This window comes from Notamacropus eugenii, chromosome 5 (genome assembly GCF_028372415.1).
Source record: "Notamacropus eugenii isolate mMacEug1 chromosome 5, mMacEug1.pri_v2, whole genome shotgun sequence".
Lineage (NCBI taxonomy): Eukaryota > Metazoa > Chordata > Mammalia > Diprotodontia > Macropodidae > Notamacropus > Notamacropus eugenii.
Genome location: NC_092876.1, coordinates 242,729,625 through 242,746,347, shown reverse-complemented (window position 1 = coordinate 242,746,347; position 16,723 = coordinate 242,729,625). Strand labels below are relative to the sequence as shown.

Sequence of the window (16,723 nt, the reverse complement as noted above, 5' to 3'; positions counted from 1 at the left end):
ACAACATTAAGTATGAACAAGTCTTTGTACTTAATTCCAAAGATGAAGAGTGACCAATATTATTCAGCAGTTTGACCTCTTTGTAAGATAAAGAAGAAACACAGAAGTTCTTATAAAGAAAAATCATTAAAATCCTCCCAGAAGGAATGAAGCTAGAGAAAACCATGTCATTCAGTTTGAACTATAGTATAGAATGATCCAAGTTAGGCACTCATCAACCTGAAGATTAGACGCCAAGGTGGGGGGATCTACAATTTACCCAAACTATCCTTCGAGTTGTTTCCTCCCACACAGTGCTCCTTCTATCCCTGAGCCTGTCTCCCAGTTCTGTTATATGCTCCCTCCTTAACCTCCATCTCTTACAATCTCTGGCTTCTTTCACATATCAATTCAAGGCACAGCAAGCCTTTCCTGATCTCCATAGCTGCCGGGTAGTTCCCCCTGGCCATCTTTTTTATATATGTATGTTTTATATATTGTGAAGATGTTTGTGTGTGACAATAGCAACTGAAATAATACCAATAACACAGTTTTAAGCTAAACCTATACTAAGACTCTTGGAACCCCCTGTATATATAAAGCACTATACAGATGTTAGTTACTGTATGTTATCTCCCCTGATAGAACGTAAGTTCCTTGAGACTTGTACTCTGTCTTTTTGTCTTCATGGTCCCCGCCTCTAGCACATAGAGAAAGAGCCTGATAAATTATTGTTGATTGGTTCCAAAGTCATACCAGTAGCAGAACCAGGATTTGAACCCTCGACTCCAGATCCAGCATCCTTTCCACATATCACAACTGCCACTTCTGTGTTTGTCAGTGAGTTTCTTGTGCATCCTCACTAGGCTTTTTCATTGGTTCTCCTTTTCATCCTTATCAGAGTTATTTTGGCTTATGTTTTTAGAATTTCATTCTTGAGAACTTGCCTCTTGAAATATTAGGCCATGGGATTCTATCCATACTTTCTTTGATTTCAAATCCCCTAAACCAGGGCATCCTTTCTCCATCTCTAAAACAGATTCATTGATAAAGTCCCTTCCCCTCCATCCCCCCCCAACCCCCCCCCCCCACACTAAGGTTCTTGTCATTTCTACTTCAACAACAAATTTCTCCTTATAGATCAGAAAGAGGTTGTGACTTGCAGTCCTTCTTGGTGTGTCTTTTGCCTTTTGAATTCTAAAATTTTCATTGAGGCAAATCAGAGATTTTTTTTAGCTTTCTGCTTTGGGAAGGAAAAAAGTCCAAGTAGATGCTGAGAATTTAAAATCTCTCAACATTACAATGTCATCTTTTTGTGCAATACTTGTTCCATGTTTCATAAACTCATTTAGGTTTTCCTTCTGTCCAGGTGGTCTGTGTATGTGTACACACATCTAAGTGGTAGGGGGAGAAATCATTTCAGTTTCTACTTCTTTTGATTCTTACTCACATGTTCTCCAGTAGTTTTTTTTTTCCCTTCAGCATTCTGGATTTCCTCAAATTATTATATTCTGGAGTCTTTTGCCACCAATTTCTATAGAAATTTTTTAAAATTGAATTTTCTGTTTTATTGTTAACATTTTTAGTATAAAATTATAATCTAGCTTTTAAATGGAAGTAAAATATACATTTCTGGAGTCCAGTTCCAGTCATGAGTCCCATCCTATTTCATCTCTTTGCATTAAGATCTCTAGTTCACCTTGTTTGCTCACCACACTCTGTGCATTTGCATAGAGTCTTCTACAGGCATGGACTTTATTGTTTTCTCTCTCTCTTTTTGGTTATTCATTCCTATGAATTACTGATACTGTTACTCTTCTTGCTAGTTTGGAGCTGCTACTTTTGTCATATCAAAATTCTCATTTCACCGTTGGTCATCTGAATTTAGACGAAACACTGCACAGTGGACAGAGAGCTAGCCTGAGAGCCAGGAAGAGCCAGGCCTCAAGGTCTGTATTGGACATTTACTGACCATGTGACCTTTGGGAAGTTACTGAACTCCTCTGTGCTTTAGACTATAGAAAATTCTGGAAGATTGTGAGTTTCACAGAAGCTGCTGACCTGAATTGGCAATAAAAGCTACTCAAGTGATTCTCCTAAAGCTTGGGTGTGATCATTTCACATACACCATTCCTCCTTCCACCACACACACACACACACACACACACGTACACACACACACACACACACACACGTACACACACACACACACACACACACACACACACACACACACACACACACACACTAAACACAGCAGCCCCCTGTTGCTTCCAGGAGCAAATAGAAAATGCTCTGTTAGACACTCAAAGCCCTTCATAACCTAGACCCCTCCTACCTTTACAATCTTCTTAAACTTTACTCCCCAACACATATTCTTCAGTCCCATGACACTGGACTCCTGATTGTTCCATGAACAAAACCCTCCATTTCTCTTGGCTCTGGGCATTTTCTCTGAAATACTCTCTCTGCTCCATTCTGAGTATGGCTTCCCTGGTTTCCTTTAGGTCCCAATTAAAATTCCCTCTTTTCTTGGAAGCCTTCCCCAACCCTTCTCAATTCTAGTTCCTTCCATCTCTTGATTATTTACTATTTGCCCTGTATACAGCTTGCCTTGTATATATTTGTTTTCATGTTGTCTCTCCCATTACATTGTAGGCTTCTTGAGGGCAGAGACTCTTTGCCTTTCTTTGTATCCTCAGCATTTAGCACATATTTAGCACAGTTCTTTGTCATATAGTAGGCACTTGATAGATATTGACATGATAAAATCTACTTATCTAATGATGACCTCATTTCACTTTCTCATTAATATCCAAAACCTTCCCTCTATTTTTCTAGAGTATGGGTAATGATCATTGAAGGCTTTAAGGCATGATCACAGCATTACATGGAAAAAATTAATGTAGAAGTAGTGTCATTAATGGACTGCAGAGGGGATAGAATGAAATGAGGAAGACCACTAAGAAGATTAATTAGTATAGCCTAGAAGTAATAAGGACCTGAAGTTGGATAGTTGTGGAGATGGCGCAGAAAGGAAGGAATGGAGGTGGAAGAGACTGAGGAGGTAGAATTAATGGAAGTTGACAACATAAGGAGATGGAGAAATTGGAGGTAATGCTGAGATTTCAGACCTGGTTGACACAAAAGACAGCAGGGTAGCCATTAGAAATAGAGATGTTAAAAGGAGGTGGAGGTTTGGGGAGGAAGATGCTTAGTTTAGGTGTGAGGATTTTAAGTTTGAGGACACAGCAAGTCATCCAGGTGGGGATATCCAGTAGGCACTTGGAGCCATGGGCCCAGAGCTCTGGAAAGAGGATAGAAATGGAAATAGACATTTGAGTCATCTACATAGTGTTGCTAATTGAAATCTTGGGAGTGGGTAGGATGGCCAAGGTAGAGAATATAAAGAGAGAAGAGAGTAAAGGCATAAACTTGTGGAATGTCCATGTTTAAGAGTACAAGAAGGATGAGCCTGCAAAAAAGAAAAAGAGAAAGAGTGATAAAAAGAGTTGGAGAATCAGAAGAACATGGAGTCATGGAAGCCAAGAAAAGAAAGCCCATGAAAAGAGGATATAGAAATGTCAAAGAGTGTAAAGACTGAGGAAAACCCCATCAAATTTAGTGACAGGAAGTTTTTCAGGGATCTTGGAGAAAACAGTTTTAGTAGTAACAGATACCAGGATGAAATTCCAAGAATATGGAGAAGTAGAGGCAACAAATAGTAGATTATTTCTCTCCAAGATTGCTGATGAATGGGTGAATAACAAGATGGCAGAGTCAAGAGAACAGTATTTCTCATTTTCTTTTAGGGTTCCTCTTAGAGTAGAAGAAACCTAAGCAAGTTTAAGTTTATAGACTGAGGGAAAAGGAGCCAATTAAGAAACAGCAATTTAATTTGCTTAAGATATGGGGACTGTTTGATAGAGCAAGGGTGAAAATTGGGGTTCCTAATCTGAAGTCCAATAATTTTTTAAATTAATAACTGAATTTCAATCTAATTGATTTTCTTTGTTATTCTATATATTTTATAAAACATTTCTCTGACAAGGGGTCTATAGGATTTACCAAAATACCAAAGGGCTCCATGATACCAAAAAGTTTAAGAACTACTGTTCTGAAAGCAAGTTAGGTATTAGAAGCAGGAGCAAAGATGAAGGAGTTAGAAGTGCTGCCTGGAAGCTGAAGAGTGGATGGAGGTATTCATAAAGAGAGTGTTGTTGTATTTGTCCTTCATTCTTGAAGAGGACCATGACATCAAGACGATGACATGCAGCTGACTTTGATTTAAGTGAGGGAGGGCTGTGCAGAGTCACTAGCCTCACTTTCTCTTCCTGAGTCATCTGGATCCAGTGGCCTGATATTCATCAGGACAACTGGAAATGGCCCAGGATGCAATGTGAAACCCTGGCCCTTTCAGGCTAAGGTCTTGCAGCATTCTCACTTTTGAGTAAGATACACCCATTCAATGAATAGGCCTCTTTAAGCAGTTACTCAGGGGATAGTCCCTTTAAAAAAAGAAATCAAACTGGGATGGGAAGACTTTCAGGATTCCTGGGTAAAAGAGAAACAGTTACTATTTAGTATTTACATTCACTCTGTGCTAGGTGGGCAGGGACCTGTTGTCCAATCTATGAGCTCCAGAATGAATTGGGTTTAAAGTTTGTTCTTTGAGCAAGAAATCTAGTCAGTAAATCCAAAGGAAAAAAGACAGCTTTTGGCCATAGACCTGTACCTTCCCCTGGGTACATCACTGAGGAAAGGAGGGAGAGGAGAAGAGAGGAGAGGAGAGGGACTCACAGGTAGTGTTTGTCCTTCATTCTCAAAGAGGACCATGACATCAAGATGATGACATGACTTGCACTTGAGTTTGATTTGAGTGAGGGAGGGCTGTGCAAGGTCACCAACCTCACATTCTCCTCCCTTACAAAGAGATACAAATGCAGGGAGGATGAGGATTGATTATGAGTCAGAAGGCCCCAGGCTCTTTGCTAAAGAAGGAGGTGACATCAACTCTTGAGTATGAGATGAGATTGATTGAAAAGAGAAGATATGGAAGGCAGATAGAAGGTCAGATGGACAGATGAAAGGACTGCCGTGGAGCTGAGGGCCTACATGACATTGGTCCTGGCTGTAGTCATCACTTTTCATTGCTTGATCCAGCAGCTTTCAAATTCAATGAAGCCAGAAGAGAGGAGAAAGATGATGGAAGTTTACCTGGGTTTGGGAAATAATTGTCAGAGAAGAGTTGGCAGGTCAAGACAGTAAGGAATCAAGAGTGAAGGATCAGGACTAGTGAAATGCCTGCCAGCTGTTTCAAGGAGGGTAAGGAGAATAGTTTCAAACAAGCTCTGAGTTTGGAGGGACCTCATTGTTGTTCAATCATTTTCAGTCATGTCCTGCTCTTTGTGACCCCATGTAGTGGTTTGACATTTCCTTTTCCAGTTCATTTTACAGATGAGGAAATTATAAGGTTAGGTAACTTGTCCAGGGTCATACAGCTAATAAGTGTCTGAGGTCAGATTTGAACTCAGGTCTTCCTGACTCCAGATCTGAGCCTTTGTGCATTGAACCACCTAGCTATCTCAGGAGACCTCAGAGCACTTCTAATTCTGAACAAGACACCTTTATAACATATTCAGCAGGTAGTCATCAAGCCTTGGCTTGAAGAGTCCAATGAGGGGGAACTCACTGTCTCCCAAGTCAATCCATTCTACTTTTCCGTATCTCTGACTTGAGGTAAGCTTTTCCAAGAGACTAAAAGCAGAGAGAAAGGTTTCAGAAATCAAAACTGGGGGATGAGTAGTGACATCTAAAATATGATCACCTGAGATGGAAGCATAGTAGAGAATCAAGGTGACAGGAGGCAAGGAGTTCACCTAGCTTTGAGGTCATGATAAGAGAAGAATCATCATTATAGGTATTGGACTTTTCAAAGAAGATATCAGGGTAAAGGACAGAGAAGACAACCAGGTGCTGAAGTTAGTAAGAAAGTTTGGTACATGACAGTGATAAAGATTTGGAGTTGGGTGTATTAACTTCAAAGGAAGAGTTATTGAGTGATGGTGCCAGAGCACAAGACTGTGAAATGTAAACTGACTCTTAAGAGAAGAAAAAATGAACAATTAGCATCAGAGAGGACTGCCAAAGATGCTGAGTGATAGAGGAAATTTAGGTTTTAGTGAATTTAGGAAATGCATGGAATCTGAGAGGATCCAAGGATGAGGAAGAGTTTGCTAATAGTGAAAAGAGGATTCCAAAGGCATAGGAGGAAGGGGGAAAAAAGGAAGAAGATTAGGGACTGGGAGGTAAAGGGCTAGGTAGTTTTCAGAAAACTCTAAGAACAATAGATAATCATAGAATTCTAGAAATGAAAAAAACTTCTGAAATAATTTAGTTCATCTCCTCAGCTTACAGTGAAGAACAACTTAAGGAACAGTGCAGTTGTCACCTGTTCAAATCATACAACAGGTATCTTTGATACACAGAACATGGTACCTTTCACTTCCTGGGAATGCGGATAAATATTTGTGGAATTGTAAGGGAAAAATCTATAGCGAACTTCTTTTTCCCATACTGAAAGGAGAGCCATCCATGGCAAGCAGAGTCCACAAGCAGCACTAAGAGAAGAAGGTTGAGCAAGAGAGACTGGGAAGGAAGCCTGTCTGAGCCATCTGTTGGGGGTGGATGGAGAAAGGGGGACAGGAATCAGGACAGGAGGAAAAAAGATTCCGTAGGCAGCAACATTAAGATTTAAAAATAGGGAGCCCCACTTTCAAGAATGGGGAGCCCCAGTTCCCTAACTACAGATGTGAAGGTACCATATCACTCTGTACACTTCCTAGTTTGTTAATTCCATAAGATTGAAATTCTTATATGGGAAACATGGGAAAGAGAGAATCAGACCTCAAGAGTTCCGTAGTCCCACAAATGTGCCTTATCTCACCATGTAGGTTAGGATGGACTAATAGATACAGATACTATTGTTTGCAAAAGATAAACTATCTTTTTACACCTGGGTCTTGACCTTTACCTGGGTGCTGCATGGCATCCTGAAAGAATGAACACACCTGTGTGAAGGGAATTGCTTGTTCCCTCTCACTGATTGATAATCAGGTTGTGGGAGCTGGTATTAGGGAAAAACCTCAGGCTTCTATCCACTTGGTGTCCGTTTAGATTTTAGTTGAAATCTTCTCTCCCACTGTCTCAACTCTAGGTTTGCCACGTTGTGGAGCCTTCTCAAATACACACCCTGCTGAAAGTCACCTTCGTTACCCTAGCTACCCCATCTTTATCTACCAGGCCAACAGTGCTCAGATCAGATGGAGCTACTGTTGCAAAAATATGGAATTTGAACTTTAGTGCCCCCTCTTCTGCTTAATGAACTGTTATCAGCATTTCCATTGATGCTTTCCAGAAGCACCAGCTCGGTTGGATGTGGGCACATGACTGGATTTTGCTGCTAGGTGGCAGAGGCTCCAGTTTGTGTCCTGAAGGGGTTGGTGAATAGAGCCCACCTTTAATCACAATTGAGCCTGGTTGGAGGCAGATTCTGTAAAAGGCACTCTGACCTCTCATGCAGCTATCACATGTAGGTTATGGATTATGAGCTTCTAAAAGGTGCGCTATCGAAATGCCAAGGTGTTTGTGAACGGTTTGGCTCATCCTCAGCATTTTGTTTATGGTCAGTGTCATCATTTGATACTTAAATGCAGTTTGGCGGTAATTAATAAATAGGGTGAGTGGAATCCTTGCCATTTACATTTTGGGGTAAATTCTGTTCTCATTCATATAGCAGTGAAAATTTAACTAATCACAGCCAAAGTTAATGATGGCTGCCCCTTTCTCCCAACCCCACAAAAATTGAAATTTTAATACCGTGTCAAAATTGAGGTTTTAACTTTATATTCATGTGTTAATTCATAGTGAAATGAAGCTAACATTGTCTAATGACCAGTTTCATGTTGTTATCATCTCATATAAGGGGACAGATAGATAGCAAAGCCCTGTGAAGAGAATTGGGTTGGGTTGATAATGGTTTTCATTTCTAGTTAGAAACACCCTGGAGTAGAGCTTGTAGCTCTGTGGTACCAGACAGAAAGGTCTGATGCAAGTGGAAGAACAGTCATTAATCACCACCATCCCTTTCTACCAAAAGAACCCTGTAGATCTTAATCTATATTAATTTAGAACTTATTATTTTAAAATGTAAGATAGTTTGTTTTCAGTCCCATTAAAGTTACGTGAACCAAAATTCAGTGATTAAGTACAAATAATTTTTAAAATTCCATTTTAAATTCCTTGGATGTGATTCAAATGCATTTAAATTTTCTTCTGTGGTTGGAATGACACAAATCTGCATTTCTTTTAGTAGAAGAGAAAGGGAAGTTGAAAGCCAATAGTTCGGTTCCACCTTCGAGCACTGATGGAGGTTTATTTCTACCCAAACCTGGAACAACAACCCCTCTGGCCCTGGGAGCAGTGACCTCGCCCTCCAAGAGCACAAATGGAGCACCCAGTGCCGTTTCTGAATCGGAAGAGGAAAAAGCCAAAAAATTACTTTACTGTTCTCTATGCAAAGTGGCTGTGAACTCTCTGTCGCAGCTAGAGGCCCATAACACAGGTTAGCATCTGGCTCTTGAATTTAAACGATGCTTATGACAACTGCAAACATTTTTTCCACTAAAGCTCCTGATTGTCTGTCATGGCTTAGACGTTAGAATCATTTCGGCTTTCTGGTGTAAAGGAGTCAGCTCTTTTAGGGAAAATGTGACGACAAAGCAGAGACAGCCCATTGATCAAGCTGCTCTAGTTAATGTCATTTCAGATGGGGAATTTTCTAACCTGAAAATAAATTTAAGGTCAGCTTCACTGGGCTTATTAAAAATGGTAACCCATGTACATTTCATGGCCCTTTAGGATCCAAACACAAGACAATGGTTGAAGCTCGCAATGGGGCTGGTCCTATTAAGTCCTACCCAAGACCTGGATCCAGGTTAAAGATTCAGAATGGCAACAAGGGTTCAGGATTGCAGAACAAAACATTTCATTGTGAAATCTGTGATGTTCATGTGAATTCGGAAATTCAACTTAAGCAGGTAAAGTGCCCTGAATGACTGTCACCTTGGGCAAGTCACTCCTTTCTCAGGATCTGTTTCCCCATTTGTAAAATGAGGGGTTTGGACTGAATCATGTCCTCCAAGGTCCATTCAAGCTCTCTATTTGGCCTCAGCCTGCGTTGTATTTTGACCTCTACTTACCTCTGCATTTTCAAAGGCGTGTCTTGAGTCTTGGTTCTCTGTACAACATCCTGCCGACTGATCATTGTGGCATGAGAGATAATTCTGAATTTTCAGATTTCAGGGGTGGGGTGTGGGGGTTGGGGGTGGCTTCACCTAAGCCACTGCAAGAGAACTGAATGTGAGTGCTCATCTGTCCCCAAGGAAGAAACTAAGAGAACAGCTAATGCATCTATCTGCATTTCCTTTCAGCACATTTCTAGCAGAAGGCACAAGGATAGAGTAGCAGGGAAGCCCATGAAACCGAAGTATAGCCCTTACAACAAACTCCAGCGAAGTCCAAGTATTCTAGCCGTGAGTACTACTAGCTGGTATCACCATGCTCTACTACCTTGGATGGGAGGGTTGGAGATGGGGAAGGTTGGGTAGGAATAGATACGGTGGCATGGTAAGGATTGTATATGGACAGTTCAGGCCATACTTTAAAAACAAAGAGGTAGAAAAGCTGTGACCCAAGGGGGTGAATGCTCAGTTTCTGGTCTTCTGGAGAGAAGTCTTTACCAGGGTGAGGCAAACTAAAGCCTGTGGAGCTAGTGCAGATGAAATTCACCTAGGACTCCTGTCCCTGCCCTTCACCCTAACCTCTTCCAAAATCTGGAGCAATACCACTCATTAGCATATAAAGAGGAGAAGTAAAGTCAACCAAGCTAGGGCAAGTGATGCCTTGGGAACCCTATAGTATACTAAACCTAATGGAATCTATTCTTTTTAAAATTATCTCCCCTCACCTCCCTTTCTGGCTCTTCACCTTATCTTGTGTGTGATGAGGTGGGTGTTTGAGTGTCTCTCACTGTCAGTGTCCAACGTGCATATGGATATTCACCTTTTCTAATCTCCTCTCAAGGTGTTAGGTTCCCAGTTATTTTGCAAAAGTGTCCAAGATCCCCAGAAATTAAGTGCCATATAAATATACAAGTAGATGGATTTCCCAGCCTCCCAAGGGTTCCCTACAGGTTATTTGTGCATTTGGTGGTAATAGATCTGTTGTCTACAAGGCTGCCCTCTTTCTGATAATGTATTCAGGTGTATGCTGCATTAAGCAAAGCTGATGCACAAAAATACAGATTTTACAAGATACCTAGATTAATTAGGGGTTGAGTGATTTCTTATACATCTCTAAGTTCTCTTTCAACTCAAATATTCACATAATAAACTATTAAAATAGTTTAAACTTAATTCCTATTTGTACCCAATTTTAAAGAATATGCAGTTTCTTCTAGATTGAAATACCTTTAAATTGACTTAACCTATCATATATCTCTTCTGCTTCCCAATGTCATAGGTCACCTTTTCTTAGTGCCTATAAAATTCCCATGTATTTGAACTTTTTTACTTAGGCAGATGAGTAGAATGTCACTTAGATATTGCAGAAAGCTTCAGTGAGTTGCATTGTGGGTCAAGAAGACTCCTGGGAGTTTGAATTGAGCTCTGAAGTCTAAGCAAAGAATCTTCTGTGTGGAAAGATAGTATTTTATTTTTCTTGCTAGACAGTACCATAAAATAGCTTGAGTATTTGAGTATCTCCTGCTATTTAGAGGAGACTTTCCTATGCTCTAGTGCCCAGAGGCAAAGACCACCAAGAAAGAGGTGAAGTAGAAGCAAATTAAAATTAAGCTATGCCAGGAGCCATACTGCCAAGCATATGAAACATCATCCTTTCTTGAAATCTGAGTCTGGAGTTAAGATTCTAACACCTTGTAGCTTTCTACTATTAATGTATTACCTATGAAAATATATTTTTGTTAATATTGCTTTCATTTTAAAGCAACATTTTCTTCTTCCTTAACACTGCCCCCCACCTCCTTTTTTTTTTCCCTCCCTACATAGGCAAAACTTGCATTCCAGAAAGATATGATTAAGCCTCTGACACCGGCTTTCCTCTCCTCTCCTCTGGCCGCTGCAGCAGCTGTCTCCTCTGCCCTGTCCCTGCCTCCTCGGCCATCGGCGTCACTATTCCAGGCTCCTGCCATACCACCGGCTCTCCTGAGGGCAGGCCATGGGCCTATCCGAGCCACTCCTGCATCAATTCTTTTTGCTCCATACTGATGCTTAGAAATAATAAGGTTGTTGTGGCCAGTAGGAAAGTTAAGAAAAGAAGCAAAAAAAAGTGGGATTGGATAATTGAACCATTTTATTTTGAAAGGCTTCCCTCAGAATGCAGTAAAACCTGCTCCACCCTCTGCTCCCCCTCATTCCCAGATGCACTCAAGGATGCTCATGGACAGTTACTGTCATTTAGGAGTCTGTACCTCTTAAGGTCTGGTCCAGCTCTCCTCCTCCCCTCCAACTCTGTTTAAATTCTATGTCTGAGACATCTAATTTCCTGAGTATGAGTTGATCAGAAAAATTCTATCATCCAAATTCTCTGATTATATTTCCATGGGTGTGAGCTTACTGGAAAACAATATGGATTATTTTCCTGACAGACTTGAAAACTAGGGTCTTCCTCTTGCTTCTGTAAATAAATCTTTGGAATCCAACTGGGCATATTCATGTGGGAAAAAAAATAGATTAACAAAAGTGCTGAATTGTGGATAACATCCTATTAATGGATTACCAATGTTTTCTTTCCCGTGTACTGTTGTTGACAGGGATTGTGTACTGTTTTAGACCCAAGTCCTGTTGTACCTTGTGTAGTACTAGAACTGTATCTCCTGTCTGAATTATACATTTTAGTTGCTGTGTCAACGTTAGGAAGCAGCGCAGCTTTAAGGTATTTTTTTTATTTTTTTTTAAAAAAACAAGATAATGAAGTATTTCTTTTATTTCATGTTTTATTTAGAAATATTTTTAAGAAATAGAAAGCCATATAATATAGTTATGATTAGTACCTTTTGCTATTTGTTTAATTTATTTTGTCGCTTCCTCACTAGTTTTAGTTGCTAAGCAGTGTACAAACGACAATGAAAAATACCCAGGCTTCCTAAATGCACATTATCTCAGCTCCTGTGTGTTCTACAAGAAGACAGTGAATCCATGTATTTATACGTAAATAATTTCTCCTCCATTTCTAATCTGTTTTCGTTTGTAATGATGCTACATAATTTTGTGGCTCCCTAATGCAATAATGTACAGAATATAAAATATTTATAATTAAACAGCTAGTCTTTTCTGTTGATTGAATATATGGCAGGTTCTGCCTTTCTGTCCCCCCCCTTTTTTTAAGTTGATATCAGTATGAGTGAACTACTTGTGATATCAGGGGTGACAGGTGTGATAAAAGCAACAAAATAGAATTAAATCTTTTAGAACATCTGTATCTGCAATCTGTAAATGGTAAAATGTCTGTGTATTTTTTTAAATGTACCTTTGCAATAAAAGAGTATGGAAAAAATAGAGATCGGTCTGGCTTGGCATTTATTCCCCTTGCCCTGAAGATGCTTCTGACTTGAAATCACCTAACAAAAAGCTGTTAGCAGGTACAAAGATTGTGTCTTATTTATTTTGCCTTTCTTTGGCTACATATTAATCTGCGGGGTTTATGGCTTCCTCATATTTATTTCTGCATACTGAGCCCCAAGGAAGTCAAGGAGATGAAGGAGGTTGGAAAAGGAAGAACCACTTTTCTCTCCATCATAAATCTTGACCACAGTCAGTTTCAGAAAAATAAAAAGAAAGTACGATACCTTAGGGGAAGCTAGGTGGCACAGTGGATAGAGTACTGGGCCTTGAGTGAAAGATTCATCTTAATGAGTTCAAATGTGACCCTGGGCAAGTCACTTAACCCTATCTGACTCAGTTTCTTCATCTGTAAAATGAGCTTGAGAAGGAAATGGCAAACCACTCCAGTATCTTTACCAAGAAAACCCCAAAAGGGTTGTGGACACAACTGACAAACCACAAAGATAACGTAAGACAAGCTACTTGAAAGGCAGCCCAGATACATTGAGAAGGGCTCCCTTTACAAACAAGTACCTTGAACTACATTTGTATGGGGCTTTGTGGTTTTCAAAGCTCAGCTGACATTATTTCATGTGATCCTTACAAAAGAACAGTGAAGAAACCAGCCCAGACATTAACACCCCAGTTTTACTGGTGAAGAAAACTAGAAGAGAAAAATTAAATGACATAGTACATGGGTCTAGAGCTCAGGTCCTCTGGTTCCTAGTTCAATACCGTTTGTTACTTCTATGTAATGTTACACTACGTACCTTGTCATTGATGATTTGAGGGTCCAATTAGGTTCCTGCCCAGCATTCAGTATTTGAAATTGAATATTATTTATTTGATCAATAAACACTACTGATCACACACTACATTCTCTCCGTTAGTGAGATGTTGTATTATAAAGCTCTGACTAGGACAGGCTCCTCTTTCAGCATCACTGTGTGGTTGAGCTGAGGAGGTTTTCCTAGCCTCTAAGGACAGATGTTTTTTTCTTGATCTTGCATCATCCCACCTATCATTAAAGGAACTCATTGTATTGCACCCCTCGCACCTGAAAAATGTTCTGAGAGTCTGTAGTTAAACAGACTGAAGAAACCTTTATTCTCTCATCTGATTTATAGCATCCTGATAAAATCACTTCAGGGAGCAAGTACAAAAGGATAGCTATTAATTAAGATTTCTACAACAGAAGCAGTAATCATAGTCTTATTATAATCAATAGAAGACATTGAAAAAGTCCATCTTTTGCACTATGCCTAATAGGACTAGGGTAGACAGAGTAATCCAAATAAAGACTCTGTCAGGATAGCTTACAAAGAAAGGCCTCTGGATAATTTCGTTGAGTCAAAGGTCACTATTATTTTCTTTCTCTCTCTTTCTCTTTCTCTGTTTCTGTCTCTGTCTCTGTCTCTCTGTGTCTCTGTCTCTCTCTCTGTCTCTGTCTCTCTCTGTCTCTGTCTCTGTCTCTGTCTCTCTCTGTCTCTCTGTCTCTGTCTCTGTCTCTCTCTCTCTTTTTCTCTCTCTCTCTCTCCTTCTCCCCTTCCACAGGTATTCTTAACTATTTCATGTCATGGATTCCTTTAGCAGTCTGATGAAGCCTATGGATCTCTTCTCAAAAGAATGTTTTTAAATATATAGAATTTCAATGGAAATCAATTATATTGAAATAATTATCAAAATATTTTTAATTGACAGACCTCAGGTTAAGAATCTCTGCAAGTTGAAAAAGCACTTTTATCTGCTCACCATGAAATCAAAATTGTCCACAGAGAAGCTACTCCAACTGCTCTTAATTCCCATGAGCCTTAAGGAGAGAATGTCTCTATATCCCATAGGGTAGCTAACAACTATTTTGTACAAAGTATATCAATAGAGCAGGGCTGTTGCGATAGGTTAAAAAATTAGGGAAGAACAAAAGAGAAATAAAATAGAGGAGATAAAGAACATATATGTATCTTAAATGTAAAACAACACTAAGAGGTATTAGCCTAAATAATAATTACCAAACTAAATGTTACAGCATGCATCACAACAAAACATTGCCTGAATGTGTATTTCTCTTTCATCTGAGGAAGTTCTAATAGGAAGTATTATGGTTTAGTAGAAAGAACTTTGGCTTTGGAATCAGGGTCTGTATTCAAATCCTGCCTTTGATGCTCACTACCTGTTTGATTTCAGGCCAGTCCTTGGTCCTCCTTCTTTAACTGTATAATGTACAGGTTGGCTTATGTGTCTCTGAGATCCCTATAAGCTCTTAATCTATGATTCTATAATTCTCAAGTGTGGAAATGAAAATGACAAAGCTGAATTCACCCATACCACTTCTCAGGCCTGCAAAAGAAAAACATAAGCTCCAGTTGTAATAATAACTGACATTCATAAAGCCTATAAGGTTTGTGAAATGCATTCTCCATCAATGTCTCTCTGTGTCTTTCTCTGTGTGTCTGTCTCTTGAGATAGAAAGGAGAGAGAGGTAGAGACAGAACGAAGAAGGAAAGAAAGAGAGAGGAGAGAGTAAAGAGAGAATCTCATTTCATCCTCACAACAACCCTGGGAGGATGACACTAAAGGCACTATTACAATACAGAAGGAAACACCGAGGGAGATTCAGTGTGGGAGAGTAAGAATTCTTAAAAGTTAAATGTAAAGGACTCCCACAGTCCCAGGACATTCATTTATGGGACCTGACTTAGAGATTCACTACTTATTAACACGAAAAAGTGATACAACATTGGTTTGGTCATAAATAATTATATTAGTTTTCACTTATATAAGATGTTAAGATTCAAGTAAATGTCGACTTTAAGCCCTTTAACGGCAAAGGATTACGTCATTTTTGTCTTTTATCCCCAGCACCAACATAGTTCCTAGTACCCAGTAGGTGATTAATAAATGCTTGTTTCTTGATTGATTGCTTTACATAGATATCTCATCTGGACCTGACGACTACTCTGTAATATAGGTCCTAGTATTCCTATTTTACAAAAGAGAAAAGTGAGGTTCAAATCCTTTAGGTGGCTTGCTCAGGATCACATAGCTACTACATAACTAATTTGGGATTTAAACTTGGACCTTTTTGACTCTAAGAGTAGCTTTCTGTGTACTGTGCCATGGGGATTTGGACACCTGTGATGCCTCGATAATCTTCAAGAGTTTGTACATATATTCCTTCCTTAAGAAAATACATCTGTCAACAACCCAAATGTGGTAGATCTGCCGCTGTAAAGTGAATGCTGTCCAGACCTAAGAAGCAGCTGTGGTCCATTTCTGATGGGTTTATGATTTTGTTAACATGATGGCAGTCAATTAATTATGAAAGAGACATGTATGCTATTTGGGAGAAAGTCAGCTCTTCATGCCAGATGGCTGATTTAGTGTTCTGAGCATCCACTTTACAACACTGAGACTCCCAATACTGTAACTACAAGATCAGATTCTACAGGGATAGTTCATCTTGGTGTCTTTCCTTTCTACCAGGTAATTAGCTGCTTTGGGGATTTCATCAGAGACCTGACAATGCAGGCTTTTCTGCAGGTATGGATTTTCTACAGAAGGGAATTTTCTTGACTATCCTTGGTGAAAATGTCTAGAGCCTAACTGAGGGTTATTATATATCTGAAAAGAAGCGATATAAGACTCTTCCATAAATAAACAGAAACTTCCAAACTTTGGCACTGAGACAGAAATCCTTATGTGAGAATGAATACTTTGTAATTAACAACTCATTTGACAGGATTACCATGTATAACTTAAACCAAGAAAGAAATTCAATATATGGCAGCTCATAGAATCTCACAGTTTGTAAGAGCCATAAACCTATGGGGTCATCTGTTTTCAACCTTTATCTGAACAAGAATTTCCTCTTCAAGTCAACAAGCCTTTCTCTCTGTCTCTGTCTCTCTCTGTCTCCTCTCCGTATAGATGTGCGTGCGTGTGTGTGTGTGTGTGTGTGTGTGTGTGTGTGTGTGTGTGTGTGTAATGTCTATCTAGGATGGAAAGATTTATGGCCTAGTAGAAAGTAACATAATCATAGGGTTTAGGAAAGCAAAGGTGAAAGT

The 16,723-nt window shown here is 39.6% G+C and overlaps 1 protein-coding gene across 10 annotated transcripts in view; it reads left to right on the top strand.

The window, feature by feature from the left end:
* ZNF385B (zinc finger protein 385B) overlaps positions 1-12,616 on the top strand; it is a 510,100-nt gene extending 497,484 nt beyond the window's left edge. For 8 of the 10 annotated variants that reach the window (XM_072612529.1, XM_072612526.1, XM_072612527.1 and 5 more), the window contains 4 exons: positions 8,351-8,602; positions 8,899-9,077; positions 9,471-9,572; positions 11,106-12,616. In XM_072612529.1, the coding sequence (XP_072468630.1) occupies positions 8,351-8,602; positions 8,899-9,077; positions 9,471-9,572; positions 11,106-11,324 (752 nt within the window). In that variant the 3' untranslated portion in view covers positions 11,325-12,616. The remainder of the gene's footprint in view (positions 1-8,350; positions 8,603-8,898; positions 9,078-9,470; positions 9,573-11,105) is intronic. The other 2 variants (XM_072612530.1, XM_072612528.1) reach the window with 1 other exon arrangement.
* Positions 12,617-16,723: the final 4,107 nt, after the last annotated feature.